The 20,879-nt window shown below is 43.7% G+C and overlaps 1 protein-coding gene across 1 annotated transcript; it reads right to left on the bottom strand.

Annotated features, from left to right (window-relative positions):
• Window positions 1-955: 955 nt before the first annotated feature.
• On the bottom strand, window positions 956-19,935 carry LOC310869662 (guanine nucleotide-binding protein G(o) subunit alpha-like; the record flags this gene model as incomplete). The annotated part of the gene is made up of 10 exons (XM_083780493.1): window positions 956-1,158; window positions 1,507-1,594; window positions 5,937-6,008; window positions 6,872-7,016; window positions 9,638-9,766; window positions 16,142-16,302; window positions 17,181-17,273; window positions 19,220-19,311; window positions 19,424-19,556; window positions 19,897-19,935. 10 exons carry the CDS (start codon window positions 19,933-19,935, stop codon window positions 956-958), a joined length of 1,155 nt encoding a protein of 384 aa, XP_083636619.1.
• Window positions 19,936-20,879: the final 944 nt, after the last annotated feature.

Genomic DNA, 20,879 nt, shown 5'->3' with positions numbered 1-20,879 from the left:
AGTAGATTCTACATGTTAGCAATAGCAAGTCCATATTTTAGATCATTTAAATTGTGATGTTTCCAAAACAGTCCTCTGAATGTGCCTCCATCTCTACCACCTGCCAACTGCCAAGTAACACATTTGTGTCTTTTGGGTTAAATGTCATTATACCCCACCACCTAACCCTATCCCCATAAGAGGAATGAATAAGAATGAGCGAAAAATTAGGTAAAGCTTCATCAATTAAATATTTATTAAAAACAAAAAAGCTTTAAAATTTAAATTTAAAATCAGTAAAAACCTATTACAACTTATAGACAGTACAGCAACGCAAATCTATGTACTTCCCATAGATGTGTGTTTACTATGACCTTTTGCAATCTATGACTCAAGAATGTGTGTTGCGGTAAAGGGTGTTCTTAAATTGTGTGAGAAAAGCCATGGATCTACTAGATTCTATTGAAGCCATGATTCATGGCTTTGCTCACACAGTAGGAATTAGGCTTATGCTATGGGTGATTTGGTCGTGCACAGTGTCATGTCACGCCCCAAAAATATCAGATCTACAAGGGGATTGCCCTGGTGACGGGGCTTCCTGGAGACAGGAGCATGCCCATCTTCAACATCAAATGGCTGAACTAGTGTGGTAAAACTGGGCTCCCGTCATGGGCATACTTAATTACACAGAGCATGTTTAATTTCTGTCTTTCTATAGAATCTCTGAGGACGGCCAGTAATCAGCCTCTCCTACAGGGTAATGAAATCCATGTCACAAAATTGGTGATATTAAGATCATTTTGTGCGGTGAAACTCTGCCAGTCCCTACGGTATATGAAAGACATTTCGTGCGGTGGAGCCAAATGTCTACCTATGATGCCCTTTCCGCCATTTTTGGTACGCGACACCAACACGCAAACGAGTATAAATCAACTCTTTACAGTTCAGTAAAAAAAACACAATCTGCATGGCATCTTCAGAGTAGTGTCACAGTAGCGATGCGGTCGCCGTTTTCCTTTTCCTTGATTTGCTCCATCAGCACCTCGAACACCACCCGTATGTTGGTGGTGTCTGTGGCGATGGTAAAGTGGTGGTAGATGGGCTTGTTGGGCTTGTTGTTACACTCCAGAAACATGGTAGCGATGTGGTGTGCTGCAGCATCCACGTCACCATCAGCTCCTACAGGGAGACATGGCAGTATTAAATCATTTAGATCAGTGGTTCCCAGCCCGGACGGTTAGCTCAACCTGAGCCAGCCTGACGGCGTGCCGCGTGTTCGACTCCCGATGGCCTTTGCCGCGTATCTTTCCCCCCATTTCCTGTCAGTCTACTTTCATCCTATCAATAAAGGCAGAAAAAGCAAAAAAAGAAAATCTGTGGTTTCTGTGTGTGTGTGTGTGTGTGTGTCAAGTAGTTGTTCTGAATTGCTCAGTTTCTCACAAGAAATCAGGATGACCAGAGAAGGTAGAACATTTGTTTCCACCAAGAAATTCAATACACAAAAGCAGTTATGGAGGCATACTGTACCTTTATAAGATGGGAGGTACAATCTTAAGTGTCTTCCTGAGTAGAGGATCTTCTCCCGGAATAGATCAGTTTTGTTCATGAACAGAATCTATAGAAGAGAAATAATTTACAATCAATTTAGATAAGTGGTTATAATGGCACTGAAGTGGTACATTTTCAACAGGATGCAAACATACTGGACATGCTGAAATAATTGGATGTGCACTAGACACAATACTATTTTCTCCTTTGGTATAAACCGCTTCAAGATTCATGTGACATTACACTAACATTTTCTTAAGTTAGTAAACAACAAGGATGATACTAATATATAGTAATGATTGCACTTATCAATCCTTCATTATCAATGACATCCAAAGTTTTGAGACTGATGCAAAATGAGGGAAATCAAACTGGCAACGATGATATGATAAGCTGGAAGTTACTCCAACGATTGTGGTTCAATTCATCTGTACTCAAGAACTGCCCAACACCCTTCTCCACCATCTGGCGTCATCCAGTCCAAAACAGCAAGCTACAGCAAGTCACTGTCTCGGCTGAGAGTCACCAACCATGGCCTGTCCACACCAGGAACACATTCATCCAGAGCCAAGAGACAGATTGAACATCACTAATGACCTTCATTGCATGCCCATCAAAGGCAACACTCCATTCATCCAGAGCCAAGAGACAGATTGAACATCACTAATGACCTTCATTGCATGCCCATCAAAGGCTAGCCCCTGGCAGATGCTTCCAAAGTCCATTCAAAGAAAGACACTCTGCAATAAGTGTGCACCATCGCTACAGTCAGTCAACCATGGTCGAGTGAAATTCTACAGTACAACTCTTGCCGAAACTGCACCAGAGACCTGCTACTCAAACATCAGACAGTTCAGCCACAGCAGATGTGATCCCTTGCACATAATACATACAATTTATATAGACCTTTCAGGTACTCAAAGTCACGTTACAGGACAAAAATAATAAAAAACAACTTTATTAGTTACAGTATACTATACTCCAAGAATACCCTGTTGTTTTGATTGATTGAAATATTTATTAACAGTTTGTAGAATTTACAGTACATTTTAAGCACAAACTCAATACAATGACTGTTAACTGTGAGTGGATGACCCGATTAAGGATTCAGATTTTACAGAGGCCAGTTTCGAATTGCAGCCATCCGTAGGTGCCCTTTGAGAGCGGTTTTGAAGGAGTCAAGGGATTCACATGTCTTAATGACTGTTGGTAGGGCGTTCCACATTTTGGTGGCATAGGAGCGAAAATAATTTAGTCCCTTGTTTGTGCCGAATCTGGGTTGTACATGGTTTGTTGCACTCCCTCTGGTGTTGTGGGTGTGGACTTCGTTTACATTAAGGAAGTATTTAGACAGGTACATGGGTATCTTGGTGGTGTATCGAATCTTGTGGACCAGACCCATTGCAAGATGCTGTACTCTGTCGACGACCCTAAGCCATCCCAGCCTGTCAAAGTGGGCAGGGGTGAGGTGGGTTCGGGGGGTGAGGCCAAGTAGGAGCCTGACCAGTTTGTTTTGGGAGGTCTGGAGCCTTGTTTTAAGGGCCTTTGAGGTGCTGTGGTACCAAGAGGTGGATGCATAGTCAAAGAAACCTTGTACGAGGGCTCCTGTTAAGGTCTTCAAGGTGTTTTTGCTGACCAGTGAGGAGATCCTGTAAAGGAATCTTGTTCTTTGATTGACTTTTTTGATTACGTTGGTGGCCATTTTATCACCGGAAAGATTGGCCTCCAGGATGGAACCTAGGTAGGTAATTTGATCTTTTCGTGTGATAATATTGTCACCCACTCTAACCAAGAAGCCATCTGCCTTGCTGAGATTACTATTTGATCCGAAGAGGATGGATTCAGTTTTTCCCAGGTGTAAGGATAGTTTGTTATCAGCGAGCCAGGTGCAGATTCTACCGAGTTCAGAGCTGAGGGTCTTTTCAACCTGCAGTTTGTTCCTGTCCGAGACCAGCAGAGCTGAGTCATCTGCGAACAGGAACAAGTTGCAGTCACAAGCTGAAGTCATGTCGTTAACATATATTAGGAACAGTAAAGGCCCTAGTATGCTTCCTTGTGGGACGCCACAGCTCACTGGGAGGGGAGGGGACAGTGTTCCGTTCACCTCCACCATCTGTTCTCCCCTCCAGGTAGGATTGCATCCAGCTCACTGATGTGCTATCAAAACCAATAGCTTTAAGCTTGTTAACCAGTATGGAGTGGTTCACGGTGTCAAAAGCCTTTTGGAGGTCCAGCATGACCATGCCGCAGTATTTTCCAGCGCCCACCCCGTGTTTGATGTGGATAGAGGAGGCATGTGTCAGTGGAGTGGGATGTTCTGAACCCAGATTGGAACTCGTACAGTAATTTATTAGTGGCAAGATACTTTTCAACCCGTTCATAGACTATTTTTTCCATCACTTTCGAGCTTAGAATAGAAATAGGGCGGTAGTTGCCGGGTTCTAATTTACTCCCTTTTTTGTACAGGGGGGTTACTTTGGCCAGTTTAAAATCTTGGGGGACCCGTCCCTGTTTGATGGAGAGGTTTACTATGTGGGTGATGACGGGAGCAATGGAAATGGCTGAGTCTCTGAGAAATTTGGAGGGAATATTGTCATGGCCAGTGGCCTTGTGGGGTTGGAGGGCACTCAGTTTTTTAAGTACCTCCTCAGTTGTTACCATTGCCATTTTAAAATCATCTTTACAAACACCTAGGTTTTTGTAGAAGGCTTTGATGTGCTCTACACCAAAACGCCCAGAGTGGGAGGGCAGTTTGTTAACCAGCATTGTTGCAATGTTTGTAAAGAAGATGTTCAAGTGGTTTGCTACGTCGAGCTTGTCAGTGATGAGGGTGTTATTCAATTTGATGTTTATGTTAGTAAAACCTGGTTTTTAGTTTCTGACCACAGCCTAGTTGGTTGTTTAGTAGCTTCCAAAGCTCCCGAGGATTGTTTTTAATTTCCTCTGCTTTATCATTGATAAAGTAACTTTTTGCTGATTTGGTCATGGCAATAACACCGTTTCTTAGCTTGTTACATTGTGTTTTTAGGATGTACAGTTTAGTTTGGAGATCACTGTCGAAGCGCTTGGCTAGCATGGACTTGCATTTAAGAAGTTCAGAGTATTTGTTGTCTCTGGTTTTCATTGTCTTGTGAAGGAAAGCCAACAGTAGTACATCTGCAATGGTTGGAGGTAGTTTCCCCATTCTTCCATTGAGAAATGTAGACCCTGGTGTCGGGTAGGTCACAACATTTGTTTTAGGGACATACACATACAGTATCTGATTGGTTTGATTAAATTAGTGAATACACTGAATACCAGGGCAGAACTGCCAGAACACTGGAGAATGTCTTCTTATTCAAGGCATTGTAGATTTTTTTTTTTCTAAAAAATTTTTATCCCACGATTTTGTAACCCAGTTTTCTTTTCACCCAGTGCCAATTATCTAATGTAATCCTGGGCGCTACACTTCCTCTGCCAACCTGGGGGGGCAGCGGACTGACCTCATGCCTCCTTCTATGCATGAGGAGTCCAAGCTGCTTCTTTTCACCTGACAGAGGGGAATTTCCCCGGCCGGATGTAGCGCGTGGAAGGGACACGTTATTCCGACCAGTTCCTTTCCCCTCCATCAGGCGCCCCGGCTGGCCAGGGGGAGGTAGTTTTAGAGACCAGGATTACGGCATGTTTTTGTGAGGGTATCTACCCTAGGGGACACTGTACTGTGATGACTAGCCTACATGGTTTAGAACCCAAACCACCCCCTTGACATTATGAGAGAGTGACTGAGAGAGTGCAGTGTATAGGAAATGGGTGGAATTGTACTGCCTAGGGGGGAAATCACGCAAGAGCAAAAATAGAAACAAACCTGCACCCAGCTGCTTAAAAATATCACTGTGACCAACATCCAGTGACACACTGTACTGTACATGGCTCTTTAAATATCACCAAATCAAACAAACTCATTACACTGCAGGGTTTTAAAAACAGCCCTTCCAGCTGACATGACAAACACAAATCACCTGCCTTGAGACCGCCACGTCCAGGCAGTTGCACTAATTATCCGTGTCAGAGGCAATCACTGCCAGGCTGTGAGTGACCCGTCTGCTTGGCAAGGTGATTATAATACCAACCACTCAGTATTCCTCTCACACCCACAGAGTTAACTGGGTGTATAATATATATACAGACATCCCAATACACACCGAGTCCGTGTCCCAACATACTGGTAAACAATAAACAAAGCTTTAGTGTCCCCATTCTGGGCATGGTATAACAGGCTAACATTCAGTGAAAATGTCATTACTTCTGCAATGCGAGCTTGTAGATTGATTACTTTTGGGAAAGAGATTTGGTGTAGAGGGTAAAAAGGAGGGCCCCATATAGCGTTTAAGTGCTTAATGTGTAATGAATCAAGGCCTTTTAAAACTTACCCACGGAGTGTCCTTAAAAACGGTGTTTGTGTAGACGGATGTAAACAGATCAAGGCTTGCCTGCAGCCGGCTCTGAAGCAGCAAATATATGTTGAAAAAGACAGAAGAGGACATAATAACAGACAGTCCTCAATTCAATTAGCCATCTATCTGCATATTAAGATTAGTAAATAATCACTTCTTAATAATTAAAACCGGGAAAGAATGTCATTTTAGTAGTTAATATTGTCACAATCATTTTTACCATATTTTATACTTTTCTATTCAAAAATAGTAGATATACAAGTCATTGTGCAGCGATATGATCTTGTAGATCTGCCATTTTAGAAAAATCATGAACATTTGTGAAAATCTTTGAATATATATATCAGGGCTGGGACTAATTGCGATTAATTACGATTAATTAACTACAGAAAAATTAATGCATTAAAAAAATTAACGCATTTTAATCGCACTATTTTTTTCACCGCGGAACGTTGTCACTGGACAGTTTATCCGATGGTAGCGTGGATTACAGCACAGTTGTGTGTAATTATTCAATAAAGAATTATTACCCCTATTACTACAAAAACAATGTTTTATTGCTTAAACTTATGTATTCACTATTCATTGATTCACTAGTATACCAAAATCCATTTGAAAAAATTGCTTTCTCACTGTTCTCGGGTCAAATAATGATATGCGATTAAAATGCGATTAATCTAGATTAATTAATTGCAAAGCCTCTGATTAATTAGATTAATTTTTTTAATCGAGTCCCAGCTCTAATATATATATTTTTTTTAACTTTCATCTCAAATCTTCTGTCTCACACAGGTCACCGATAGAGCAACCCGAGTTTCTATATCAGAAAACATTTGTAGAATCGTCAACCCATTAATTAAGTCATTAGGTCAACATTTAGAGTGTGAGAGAGAGAACGAACACTGCATTACTCTGTGTGTCCCAGGTGAGGGGTCATCCATCATGTTCACATCATAGCCACTCAGATCCACCACAAACAACACGGCCTGGACGCAGTCGAAGCAGCCCAGCCACTTCTTCCTCTTCAGGCTCTGCTGGGCTCCCACGTCATACAAGCTGTCAACACAGCAAGACAATAAGGTCAATGGGCCAGTGTTGATGTGTATGAAGCATAGTCTGGAACTGGAAGCATAGTTTGGTGTCTATTTACCTTTCAGGAACTGTAATAAAGAACCTCACCTGTCTTACAATAGATCCAATGTAGTCATTTTTTGTCAGAAGATTTGATTTACCAATATCACAGACCAACTTTCAACCTGGCATCCCCATTTTGGGAATGTCATTATTGTCCAGTCTACAAACTCGCAACGTGTTTCATAGGATGAAACACGTTGCGAGTTTGTAAACTGGACATTTTCAACAGCTTCTATGTTCTCATTCATAGTAGTTAAGTTACACATTTGTCACCAGGTGTCGCCAATTACAGAACAGACTACTTCCATGAATTAGAAGTACATTGTACACTTGTACAGCATCATGCGCATTTACATATTTTGGCTGTGAAAACACTGTGTATGTTCACAACACCTTGTGGCGCAAGGCATTGAGCTGAGAGCTTGTAGATTGGCTATTTTTGACAAAGAGGTTTGTTGTAGAGGTAAAAAAAAGAGCAGATTAAGTACAGAGTGAAAGGTCAAGTTTACCAAGTTACTTTATGGATCCCCATTAGCACTCGTCTAAGCATGGCGATTCTTCCTGGGGTGCGTCACACCCCAAAACACATCATACACAACATGCTACAGATACAATATGTCAAAAAAATAAATACAAATAAAATAAATAAACATTAACATGACTCCAACACTGATGACAGTTCTGTCAAACAAGTCTATGAAGCCATCTATGAAATCTATGAAAATGTTTAATCTGCAACACAATTTCATACAATGTAGTGGAGGTACCCGCTTCATCTCCCCCTCAGCTAGGGGGTCCTTGGTCTGAACCAGGGGGGCAGTCAGCCAGATATTTCGTGAAGCCTCATTTGAAATCGGTAGTTCATATAATGGCCTGTTGTGGCGCTGGACTGGACCCAAAAAGCCCCATAGCTCCATAGAGGCCCATGTATTTTGGCCCAACTTCACCTAGACTGTATTACCTTAATAAACATGGTCATGAATACTTTCTTCTTCCAGTCACTAGTTTAAAGTCTCATTTCTAATGTCATAATATTATTTTTGGAAAATTATGGCCCCATTAATTAAACAAATGACCATAAAGTCGCGTATGTTCTGAGGGGCGTGGCTACCGTTACAGTCTATGATCGGGATTCCCCTCCCACTCAAGAGTCTTCTCCTCCCACTCGAGTCAAAATAAAAACCAACGGAGAAGAAGGGGGGAAGTCCCGCCTCGTTGTCTGGGCAGCCAATGACCAGCTGGTACAAAACGGAGCCAGCCAATGGCCAGCTGGTACCAAAAGATGGCGACTTACATCAGGAATTAGCATATCATTACAGGCTTCATTTTACGTTCATGTTAGACCCGGGGAACGCTTTGTCCATATTTTTTACAGTCTATGGTCTGAACACTCCTGACCTAAGTGTTATAACTGCCCAACTCCTAGGGGCCGAGTATACACAGTGAGTGACTGAGTGAGTGAGTGACGATAATCTCACAAACCGTTGGACCGATCAGTGCCAAATGTCTTGTGCACACTGTCGCTGCCAGTAGCCCAAGGAGTTGTTTTTTCAGTACCGTGACAAATTTCTAAACTGAAGAAGTATCCAACAGACCATTTACTTACAATGTCAAAGATTGGTCTAGGTGACACGGGCAATAGAGCAGACACAGTCAACCAGGTGCATGATTGCTATAATCATGTCTATAGTGAGTAAAAAGTCATCTTTCAAAAGCCGGAGGACAGTAACCCAGAGCTGTGGTGTTTGAAGTAGCCTGGAGAAAACGTTACCTGGTTCTGGGGACCGGGGCGACTCATGCCATGCAAAGTGCAAAATTATAAAAAATATATTTAAGTCTAATTTGGGCTGGGGTGAAGCAACAGTAAGTGAGTTCATCATAACATCCCGGCCAAATTTTGTGCTGAAATCAGCCTAAATGTTTAATATGTTTTGAACATTTCTGCCTAGAATAAACCCCCAAATTGTAATAATTGACAGCCATTAACCCATTCTGACCGGGCACCCATTTTGGTGTCGGCATCATGTTATGCTTTAGCTATTGAAAAATAGCAGATCTACAAGCTCATATCGCGCCACCGAGTGGCGCGATACGAGCTTGTAGGTCTGCTATTTTTTTTTAAATCGAAGAACGACTGACATTTTTAGAATCTGATCTAATCCAAGTATGAACCGTTTGAAGAAGCTACAGTACAAACGGTACAGTGGAGCTGTTCTGTTACAGTACAAACGGTACAGTGGAGCTGTTCTGTAGAAGGATATCATTCATTTTGACACAAGATCTAGACTCAGTGTTAGCATATCAGAGTAACAGGCAACGGCATTATCCTATAGTAAAATATGGCCAATGGGAGGTCGGGCGGGCATGCAGACCACTAACGTCACTCAGACACAGCCATAAATAAGCATATAAGGAGCTCCCAATGCATCTATGCTCCAAATATGGAGTGTGTTGTCTAACCTCAATGTGTTGTCATGGCATAAGCCACAAATCGAGAGAGAGAGAGAGAGAGAGAGAGAGAGAGGCTCCTTACAAGTTCTTACCGAAAGATAGTTTCGTTAACTTCAAACTGGGTCTCGATGATTCCACAGGTCCTCACTCTCGCTCTCAATACATCCATCTCTGAAGGAATGAAGTTTGGGGAAATGATCCGACTGATGTTCTCGAAGAAGCTAGAAAAGAAGGAGACATTAGTAGGGAACATTAAAACATCAAGATGAAGACACCAGTGATGGTTGCTTCGCACTGGAAACCGCCTCATACATTGTCATTTCGCCAATGGGCTTTGACCTTTCTAGATATCATTTATCTAGAAATGTCTACAGCAAGATTGCATGGTGAAAAAGAGGAAAACATTGAGATTTGGTCTGGTATTGCAGATTTGGTTAAGGGCATGGTTTAATCATTATTTATTTATTTTTTGTTTCCATTGCACAGTAGTAGGAGTAATGACATTTTGTGGCATCTTTGGTCTCGGGGGGGAGGGGTGGGTGGGATTGTTTGTTTTTTGTTTCTGTGTTATTTGCTTTTGCTGTTATGTGTTTTATATGCATTTTGTTTTCTTTAAGTCATTCATGATGTTAACGTGTCTTATTGTGATTTCTGTCTTAAAATAAAAAACATTTGATAACAAAAAAAAGATGAAGACACCAGTGTTTGTTGACATGATGGGTCAGCTGCTAAACAGTGTTAGTGGTATTCCATCCTTTACAAAAGATAGCAAAGAAGCAATAGCGTTCCTTCATCTCCTTCAAGGCCATAATTAATACATTCTTTGACTCCTTCAGTCTAGTACACATGATTCTAAGCATTTCACTTGCACTGGTTTTTCCAGTTTTTCAGGAAACGTGTTTTAATTTTTGCACTGCTATGGTGACCAGGGACTTTAACACTGCACCACCCAAGCGCAGAGTATTTAAAACATGCAAGTAATTCTTCCATCACATCCAGCCAGGACATCACCCGACAGGAAACATTCCAGTCAGGTCCATTCTCATCACGTCACACCCCAGGGTGCATGTCCACCTCCCTCAAAGACTCTCTGCCCCAAATCCAATACATACAGGAAATCCAGAGCAAGTCAGGGTGTCGGCCTTGCAATTGTAATTCAGCAGGCTCAGATGACGGACTAATAGGACTGGGGACATTGGGCAGTCTCAAAGGCACTTGAGGGGCAGGGGGTGATATGATCTAGCATACAGGTACATTTTACTGCCTTACAAAGCCAAAGTCTATGACTACACAATAAAACAGATTATAAAAAAAGCTTTAAAGTGATTGATTCAATTGGCCCGGCCAAAGTGATAATACATTTGTGATAATACACTTGTTAAGAATCAGTGTTATCATCACAGTGTAATCAGTGGGTGTTTGTGCATGTTCATGAAGTCAAAATCATGAAGGCTAACACAATACCCACATCCCTGCAATTCACCACAGAGTTACAGGACCGGTGTCTAGCAAGAACAGGGTGACTCACTGATGTCTGGGGATCACATTTCCATTTCTCCAAGAGCGGCAGGAACTACATTTAGTAGACTGTCACATAATACATCCATAATGCAGTGTGCCTTATTAATGTAACATTTTCTGGAATGGCAAGACATTTAAATGTTAGAAAAGTTGGGAGACAGATTATTATAATAAAAGTCTGCTCGTCGTAGCCCAAGGTGATGCCTGTCCTTGAAATTCCACAAAAAAAGCCCCAAAAGTATGTCACGACAGCAAAATGGTCAGAGGACGAGAGATTTAAGCATGAGGTCTATCGGAGAGAGTGGAGAACAGGAAGAGAGAGTTAGTAAAGTGATTACCTTCCAGTTCCCAACCACTCACACTTATTGAATTCCGATGAAGCCGTCATGTTCCCATCTTAACTTGACAGTGTTCAGCCCGTTGCCTCACAGCGGCATACAGTCCCGAGTCCCAGAGTGGTGAAAAATGTTTGTGACATTTACTGCTCTCCAGTCACTGATGCCACCATTCAAGTCTGGCATTTCTTGAATACCCATAAGATGTAGGCTACAGAAATTAATCAATCTGGATTTGGTGTCACTTTACACAGAGTGCGTGTGCCATGATCGTGTAAAAGGTGAATAATTTAAAAAGCTCTTTAGCCCACATGAGGATGATTACATGTCTTTGTACACATTTTTCTGTCAAATACAAGCTATAGCTTTTTTTTTTTGTGTATTCAGATCAAATATAAATCTGCAAAGTAACTAAAGCTGTCAATTGTGTTGATGTGAAAAGTGTAGAAAAAAAAAAGAGTAGAAGTGGAGAAGTTTAATCTATCCAAAAAGATCCTATACCCGTCTGAAGTGAGTGGTACTGTACTGTACTGTACTGTACTGTACTGTACTGTCCCTCCTCCCTGGCCTGTGTGTGTGTGTGTGTGTGTGTGTGTGTGTTAGGCTGTGCAATAGTGACACCTGGGGGTGAACAAACGCTATATATTTTCGTGCTTGGACACGGACACAGGCATAGACATATAAACGGCTCCGGCTCTGGAACGTATGTGCTCAAGGGAGGGCAAAACTTTCCCGAGATTCCTTGCGAAGCGCATGTTCGGGTCTGTAAGTCCCGGAAAAGATGTGCATGTGATTGGCCAGTAATCACTTGAGTGGCAGCGTGACCTAGCATGCCTTCCACACTTCCGGCGTACTTCCTCTCCCAGTGTACATTCTTCCGCCCCTCCTTCAAAACACATCGCTCCAACAAACTGCAGCGGCCAATGAGACATATATTTCTAACCACTTAAGTAGCTTTGTGTGTGTGTGCCTGCCTGGCTGGCTGGCTGGCTGTGTCTGAGCACGAAAATAGCATTTGGTTGGTTTTCAAAAGCAAGTGTCACTGTTGTGCAGCCTAACACACAAGTACTTAGTTACTTTCCATCACTGCATTTGTGCTCATCTTTACAACAAAAAAATAATGTGCAAACAGTGCCATTATGATGCCTCCACAGCCACACACACCACATTTTGTAAATGTCAAGACTTAGTTTAGCCAATTTAGCCTTAGTTACGTCATATACATCATTTTACGTCAATAAAGTCAGTGGTGCCCAGGCCGTGGCGTAACGGTCTGGGCACCGGACTGGTAATCCAGTCGCAGTGTGCCGCGGGTTCGACTCCCGGACCCGACACGGCCTTTACTGCATGTCATCCCCCCATCTCTCTCCCGTTTCCTGTCAGCCTACTGTCTGTCCCTTCAAAAATCAATAAAAAATCTTTAAAAAAAAAATAAAGTCAGTGGTGATGACAAGCGATGACGTGTCTGTGAATTCTATAGTGAAGATGAGTATTTGAATGTAAACCACTGGTTCTCAAGGTGTGGTTCAGCACCCCCAGGGGACCTTGAAGGATGCACCATAAGGTGTGGTTCAGCACCCCCAGGGGACCTTGAAGGATGCACCATAAGGTGTGGTTCAGCACCCCCAGGGGACCTTGAAGGATGCACCATAAGGTGTGGTTCAGCACCCCCAGGGGACCTTGAAGGATGCACCCCCAGGGGACCTTGAAGGATGCACCATAAGGTGTGGTTCAGCACCCCCAGGGGACCTTGAAGGATGCACCCCCAGGGGACCTTGAAGGATGCACCACAAGGTGTGGTTCAGAACCCCCAGGGGACCTTGAAGGATGCACCATAAAGGAGATGGTACAGTACTGTATACAGTATACACCCCCAGGGGACCTTGAAGGATGCACCATAAAGGAGATGGTACAGTACTGTATATACACTCACCCCCAGGGGACCTTGAAGGATGCACCATAAAGGAGATGGTACAGTACTGTATATACACTCACCCCCAGGGGACCTTGAAGGATGCACCACAAGGTGTGGTTCAGCACCCCCAGGGGACCTTGAAGGATGCACCTTAAAGGAGTTGGTACAGTACTGTATATACACTCACCCCCAGGGGACCTTGAAGGATGCACCTTAAAGGAGTTGGTACAGTACTGTATATACACTCACCCCCAGGGGACCTTGAAGGATGCACCTTAAAGGAGTTGGTACAGTACTGTATATACACTCACCCCCAGGGGACCTTGAAGGATGCACCTTAAAGGAGTTGGTACAGTACTGTATATACACTCACCCCCAGGGGACCTTGAAGGATGCACCATAAAGGAGTTGGTACAGTACTGTATATACACTCACCCCCAGGGGACCTTGAAGGATGCACCATGAAGGAGTTGGTACAGTACTGTATATACACTCACCCCCAGGGGACCTTGAAGGATGCACCTTAAAGGAGTTGGTACAGTACTGTATATACACTCACCCCCAGGGGACCTTGAAGGATGCACCTTAAAGGAGTTGGTACAGTACTGTATATACACTCACCCCCAGGGGACCTTGAAGGATGCACCATAAAGGAGTTGGTACAGTACTGTATATACACCCCCAGGGGACCTTGAAGGATGCACCTTAAAGGAGTTGGTACAGTACTGTATATACACTCACCCCCAGGGGACCTTGAAGGATGCACCTTAAAGGAGTTGGTACAGTACTGTATATACACTCACCCCCAGGGGACCTTGAAGGATGCACCTTAAAGGAGTTGGTACAGTACTGTATATACACTCACCCCCAGGGGACCTTGAAGGATGCACCTTAAAGGAGTTGGTACAGTACTGTATATACACTCACCCCCAGGGGACCTTGAAGGATGCACCTTAAAGGAGTTGGTACAGTACTGTATATACACTCACCCCCAGGGGACCTTGAAGGATGCACCATAAAGGAGTTGGTACAGTACTGTATATACACTCACCCCCAGGGGACCTTGAAGGATGCACCATAAAGGAGTTGGTACAGTACTGTATATACACTCACCCCCAGGGGACCTTGAAGGATGCACCATGAAGGAGTTGGTACAGTACTGTATATACACTCACCCCCAGGGGACCTTGAAGGATGCACCTTAAAGGAGTTGGTACAGTACTGTATATACACTCACCCCCAGGGGACCTTGAAGGATGCACCTTAAAGGAGTTGGTACAGTACTGTATATACACTCACCCCCAGGGGACCTTGAAGGATGCACCATAAAGGAGTTGGTACAGTACTGTATATACACTCACCCCCAGGGGACCTTGAAGGATGCACCATAGAGGAGTTGGTACAGTACTGTATATACACCCCCAGGGGACCTTGAAGGATGCACCATAGAGGAGTTGGTACAGTACTGTATATACACTCACCCCCAGGGGACCTTGAAGGATGCACCATAAAGGAGTTGGTACAGTACTGTATATACACTCACCCCCAGGGGACCTTGAAGGATGCACCATAAAGGAGTTGGTACAGTACTGTATATACACTCACCCCCAGGGGACCTTGAAGGATGCACCATAAAGGAGTTGGTACAGTACTGTATATACACTCACCCCCAGGGGACCTTGAAGGATGCACCATGAAGGAGTTGGTACAGTACTGTATATACACTCACCCCCAGGGGACCTTGAAGGATGCACCATGAAGGAGTTGGTACAGTACTGTATATACACTCACCCCCAGGGGACCTTGAAGGATGCACCTTAAAGGAGTTGGTACAGTACTGTATATACACTCACCCCCAGGGGACCTTGAAGGATGCACCTTAAAGGAGTTGGTACAGTACTGTATATACACCCCCAGGGGACCTTGAAGGATGCACCATGAAGGAGTTGGTACAGTACTGTATATACACTCACCCCCAGGGGACCTTGAAGGATGCACCTTAAAGGAGTTGGTACAGTACTGTATATACACTCACCCCCAGGGGACCTTGAAGGATGCACCTTAAAGGAGTTGGTACAGTACTGTATATACACTCACCCCCAGGGGACCTTGAAGGATGCACCTTAAAGGAGTTGGTACAGTACTGTATATACACTCACCCCCAGGGGACCTTGAAGGATGCACCATGAAGGAGTTGGTACAGTACTGTATATACACCCCCAGGGGACCTTGAAGGATGCACCATAGAGGAGTTGGTACAGTACTGTATATACACTCACCCCCAGGGGACCCTGAAGGATGCACCATAAAGGAGTTGGTACAGTACTGTATATACACTCACCCCCAGGGGACCTTGAAGGATGCACCATAGAGGAGTTGGTACAGTACTGTATATACACTCACCCCCAGGGGACCTTGAAGGATGCACCATAAAGGAGTTGGTACAGTACTGTATATACACCCCCAGGGGACCTTGAAGGATGCACCATGAAGGAGTTGGTACAGTACTGTATATACACCCCCAGGGGACCTTGAAGGATGCACCATAGAGGAGTTGGTACAGTACTGTATATACACTCACCCCCAGGGGACCTTGAAGGATGCACCTTAAAGGAGTTGGTACAGTACTGTATATACACTCACCCCCAGGGGACCTTGAAGGATGCACCATAGAGGAGTTGGTACAGTACTGTATATACACCCCCAGGGGACCTTGAAGGATGCACCATAGAGGAGTTGGTACAGTACTGTATATACACTCACCCCCAGGGGACCTTGAAGGATGCACCATAAAGGAGTTGGTACAGTACTGTATATACACTCACTAGAGAGCAGAGTCGTTGAGCTCAAACTCGGCGCCTCTGGCTGCGGCGGTCCTCACGCCCTGGTCCGTCCACAGAGCATAGAAAGCATGAGCTACGAAAGGGAGCAACTCCTGGTCCTCCCCATGACACTGGAAACAAGAGAGGATGGCACGGGCATGGACCTAGAGTAGATACAGAATGTAGAGTGTTTTGGCTTTGTTAATTGCGACCATAGGTTGCATTTACTATGAAAACCTACATCTCACCCACGTTTCCATATATGGTCACACCTCGTGACATCACGCCTCCATATATGGTCATGCCTCGTGACACGTCACGCCACCATATCAAAAAGGTGAGCAACTCCCACAGCCATAATACTAGAGGGAGTGTAAATAATAATCAATCAATGACGTCAAACCTCAAACGCTTAGATCTCCTTGGAGCTGACTGGTTCTGACATTCCATATGTTGATCCTACCCCACCCGTCCTTCCTGTTCTGACATTCCATAATGTTGATCTGACCACATCAAACCCTGTACACTCAAGACACACTCCATATATGGCCAGTACAGAATTCATTCCATGTATTGATCTGACCCCCCATGCCAAAGCGCCAGCGCTCGCCCAGCAGTCTGCCGTCTGCTGTCACCTAGGCAGATGCGTGCAAAAAACGGATTCACACACTTTTTAAACAGTTAAATCAGCTTTTTAGATTAGGAATATATAGCTTATAATTGACAGATTTTCTTGTTCACTTTGAACTGCAATGAGAAAATGCATCCCAGTGCTTGAGAATTTAGTGAATTAATTGCAAAATGGCGTAATGCTACCAATGTAGGAATTGTTTCATCCTTTTTACGACACCAATCTTCAGTTGGTCAGAGGCTCAGAGCCTTCATTTCCTCACACACTGTATGCAGTGCATAGATACAGACACCTAGAGTGACAATGAGGTACTGCATACATGTACAAAGACTGTTGCACTTGGTGAGTTTTCTCAAACAAACATCTTGCGTCTGAACTCTGAATGTCTATTGAAGTGTGTGCTGGCATCACCTTGTTTTTCTTGTTGGTGAGGTTGATCCTGAGCTTTCCCATACCCTGCAGCACAAACTTCATGGAGGTCAGGAGGTTGTTGAGCACCGCAGGCTGTGGAAGGATAACAACCACTGTCAACTCTAGTGGTGCCTTATGTGCCCAGGGCTGGATTATCGCACGGGACTGGCTGGCCCAGTTTTAGCCGCAATTTGCAACTTAAAGGACCACTATCACCTGACAGAAAGTAACTCATAACATGTCTACGGTGGATTTCTATGACACAAAAGCTCAGCAGATTGAAAGAGGATAATTCAAGCTTGGCCTAGAGCTGCAATGTTGGTGAGTTTAACATCGTTTAAAGGACCACTTTTCAACCTATCTTCATATAATAGGTCCTCACTAATAATCATGAAACGGCTGTGGGCAGTTCAGAAACTGTCTTCCAGTGACATCATCGATGGGGAATACAAGCTAAGAAAAACTGCAGGCTTTCTAGTCCTGAAAAGTTGCAATGTGAAAATGGAAGCCATCGTTCTCACGATAATGAAAATCAAAATATTTTTGTAAAGAAATCATGTTTTAAAAAAAAAGTCTGCCTAATGATGATGTCACTGGAAGACCGTTTCTAAACTGCCCACAGCCCTCCTATGAGACACAGACTGAGTAGAAAAACATCGTGCAATTTTTTCATGATTATTAGTGAGGACCTATTATATGAAGATAGGTTGAAAAGTGGTGAAGTGCCCAGGCCGTGGCGTAACGGTCTGGGCACCTGACTGGTAATCCAGTCGCAGTGTGCCGCGGGTTCGACTCCCGAGCCCGACACGGCCTTTACTGCATGTCATCCCCCCATCTCTCTCCCGTTTCCTGTCAGCCTACTGTCTGTCCCTTCAAAAATCAATAAAAAGGCGTAAGCCGCAAAAAAAAAATCTAAAAAAAAAAAAAAAAAAAAGTGGTGAAGTGGTCCTTTAAACGAAATCCACCGTAGACATGTTATGAGTTACTTTCTGTCAGGTGATATTTTTTCTAAGTGCTGGAGTTTGGAAGCACTCGTCGTAGGTCACTGAACGGCCGTGCGTAACACATGTTTCGCATTTGCACATAATGCAGGAGGCAGCGGCGCGACCCGTTAATAAAAACGAGTGCTTCCAAACTCCAACACTTAGAAAAAGAATCACCTGCACAGAATTTCTTGACAGAAAGTAGCTCATAACATTTCTACGGTGGATTTTTATGACACAAAAGCTCGGCAGATTGAAAGAGGATCATTCAAGCTTGGCCTAGAGCTGCAATGTTGGTGAGTTTAACATTGTTTAATACAAGCAGATCGCAGATGAACATTGGATGAGTAGGGAGTCAATGGAGGGTATTGCAAATTTGCAACTCTAGATTCATCCCATTATAAAACTAGAAATCACACCCATGTGAAGTGAGTGGTGCAACTCCGTGTGGGGGTCCCCGTGGAGTCTCCGGAAGTTCCAGACCCACAGGACCACAGCCAGGGTGCCGGCCCAGTTACGGTGAGCCGCCCCAAGTCCGAAACAGCAGAGAAATGAGAGTTACCATGTGGGGGTCTCGGGGGGACCCCGGGGTGTCCCTGGGGGGGTCCCCGGAACATCCAGACCCCCAAGAATGCTCCCAGGGGGGCATGCCGTTTCCCGGCAAGCCGACCCACGTCCGAAACGGTTTAAAAATGACAGTTATGGTGTGGGTGCCTCTACTGTACCCTCGACTGTACTGTACTGTCACTGTAATGTACTGGCACACCCAAAATCATCATATATACAGTTAATATGTGCGTGCGTGCGCGCGTGTGTGTGTGTGAGGTTGCGCACAGCACAGGGGGTGAAAAACAACCATGCTAATTTTATGCTCAGACGCACCCAGCCAGCCACACACATAGCTCCGTAAGGGAGTGGTTGCACCACTCAAAACAATCTAGTGTTGCAAATTGCGGCTAGTGAAATCTAGATTTAGTTATGCTCAAAAGCCAGAGAAGAAATATGAGAAAAGAAATAGGTCTTCAGTAATTATTTAAAAATGTCTATGGACCCTACCTTAAAGCTAATAAGCTCCTGCTTGGAGAAGCCATGACTGTGGATGATCTTGAACTGTTTCAATAAGGTGCTCTTCCCACTCTCTGCAGCACCTGGTGCAAACCAACCACACAGAACAAGTCATTTCACTTAGAGACAGACACTTAGCTGACATGACTCATTGTTTTGCAGCAGAAATATTTGAAGAAGACATTTAAAACTCACCCAGCATCAGGACCTTTGTCACGTTGAGCTCACTCTTGGCATGTTCACATATGTCGTGTTCTATTATAGAGTTTTGCAGTTTTGCCCTCTTACCCGCCTCAGTCACATCTTGGTTGCAAAGGCCCATGCAAATCTATGTATACAGGCAGGTGAGGAGGTGGGACAACTTTAGACAGAAAAGGCTACTTTTCCATAATTCAATTTCATGTATTCATTTCATTATGCCACCCCAATAGGATTGTTTATCTAAACTACACAGTTAGAATAGCAAGCATTCGATTTGGTAGTGATGAGCAGCACATATTAAAATGAATGGGGAAAACGTGGTTCTTTAAAGAGGTTTCCAAATTGACCCTTTACCGGGTCTGTAACTCAAGAGTAAAATTGTAGGCCTACAGGTCCTTGTAATGAAAACGTTGCAGAAGCAGAACCATGAAGTCTATGCAGAACAACTGCATAGATAAATAGCCTACCTGCAGAGGGGATGGCAGAAAAGTGAGACAGCAAAACATCACAACTTTTGGCGTGCTTGTTTGTTTTAAACAGTAGTCCTTGAGCTCACAGCAACCTGTAGACTTCTCTCATATGAATGCAAACCCCAGAGGAAGAAGGGGTGGGGTTCGATCTTTTTCCTTTTTTTTTGGCAGAGGCAATGATGAGACTAATTGGAGAATGTAGCTCACCTGTGTAGGCCTATAGTGGCTCAGAGTCAGAGCATATGATGTGCCTAATGACTAAGCCTAATATGTAATATCTCTCCCAGCCATGGATAATTCCTGGGCGTTACAGTACATGTGCAAATCTGTTACTTTAGAATTTGAATCCTGAAAAGTAACCGTTTCAGACATACAGTATATGTTTTCCACCCGACCGAGACAATATACAGTAGGCCTATAGGGTTTAAGTTGTTAAGTCATGCCTAATATGTTGGGGAGCAGCCAGGTTTGCTCTGCATACATGCCCTGATTTTAATGGACACTGCATGCAGTCATTGACCTTCAAGTTCAAATTAACTGTGTTTACTGATGATGAATAGGATTATGTCCAACTAGGCCTTATACCCTTGTTAATGTTACTAACATAACCTTCACAATTACCTCAGTATTATTATATGACTCATATGAGGGCCTACAGTAAAATAGACCTCCTGACCTAGGCTAGGGCATAGCGGTGCCAGCCATTTTGTGGTGCCACATACAGAAAACCCATTCATGTTTCCCATAGAGAATTCCGAAAATATTTACAGGTATTTAAATAAATTATATTAACCCATCCAGGCTGGTGATATAATAAATAAATCTTTTGCAGTTTCCAATTATTATACTTATTTAACGCAGAATCAAATGTTTTATGGTCTTGATTGACCAGGAGCCGGATGGCATGGTTCTAGGCTTAAAATAATTTATATAAATATTTTCGGAAATCTCCATGGGAAAAGTGGATGGGTTTTCTATAT

The sequence above is a fragment of the Protomyctophum parallelum genome, assembly GCF_964188405.1.
Source record: "Protomyctophum parallelum genome assembly, chromosome: 13".
Classification (NCBI taxonomy): domain Eukaryota; kingdom Metazoa; phylum Chordata; class Actinopteri; order Myctophiformes; family Myctophidae; genus Protomyctophum; species Protomyctophum parallelum.
Note: the sequence above shows the minus strand (reverse complement) of the source record. Positions and strands in the feature narration are given on the sequence as shown.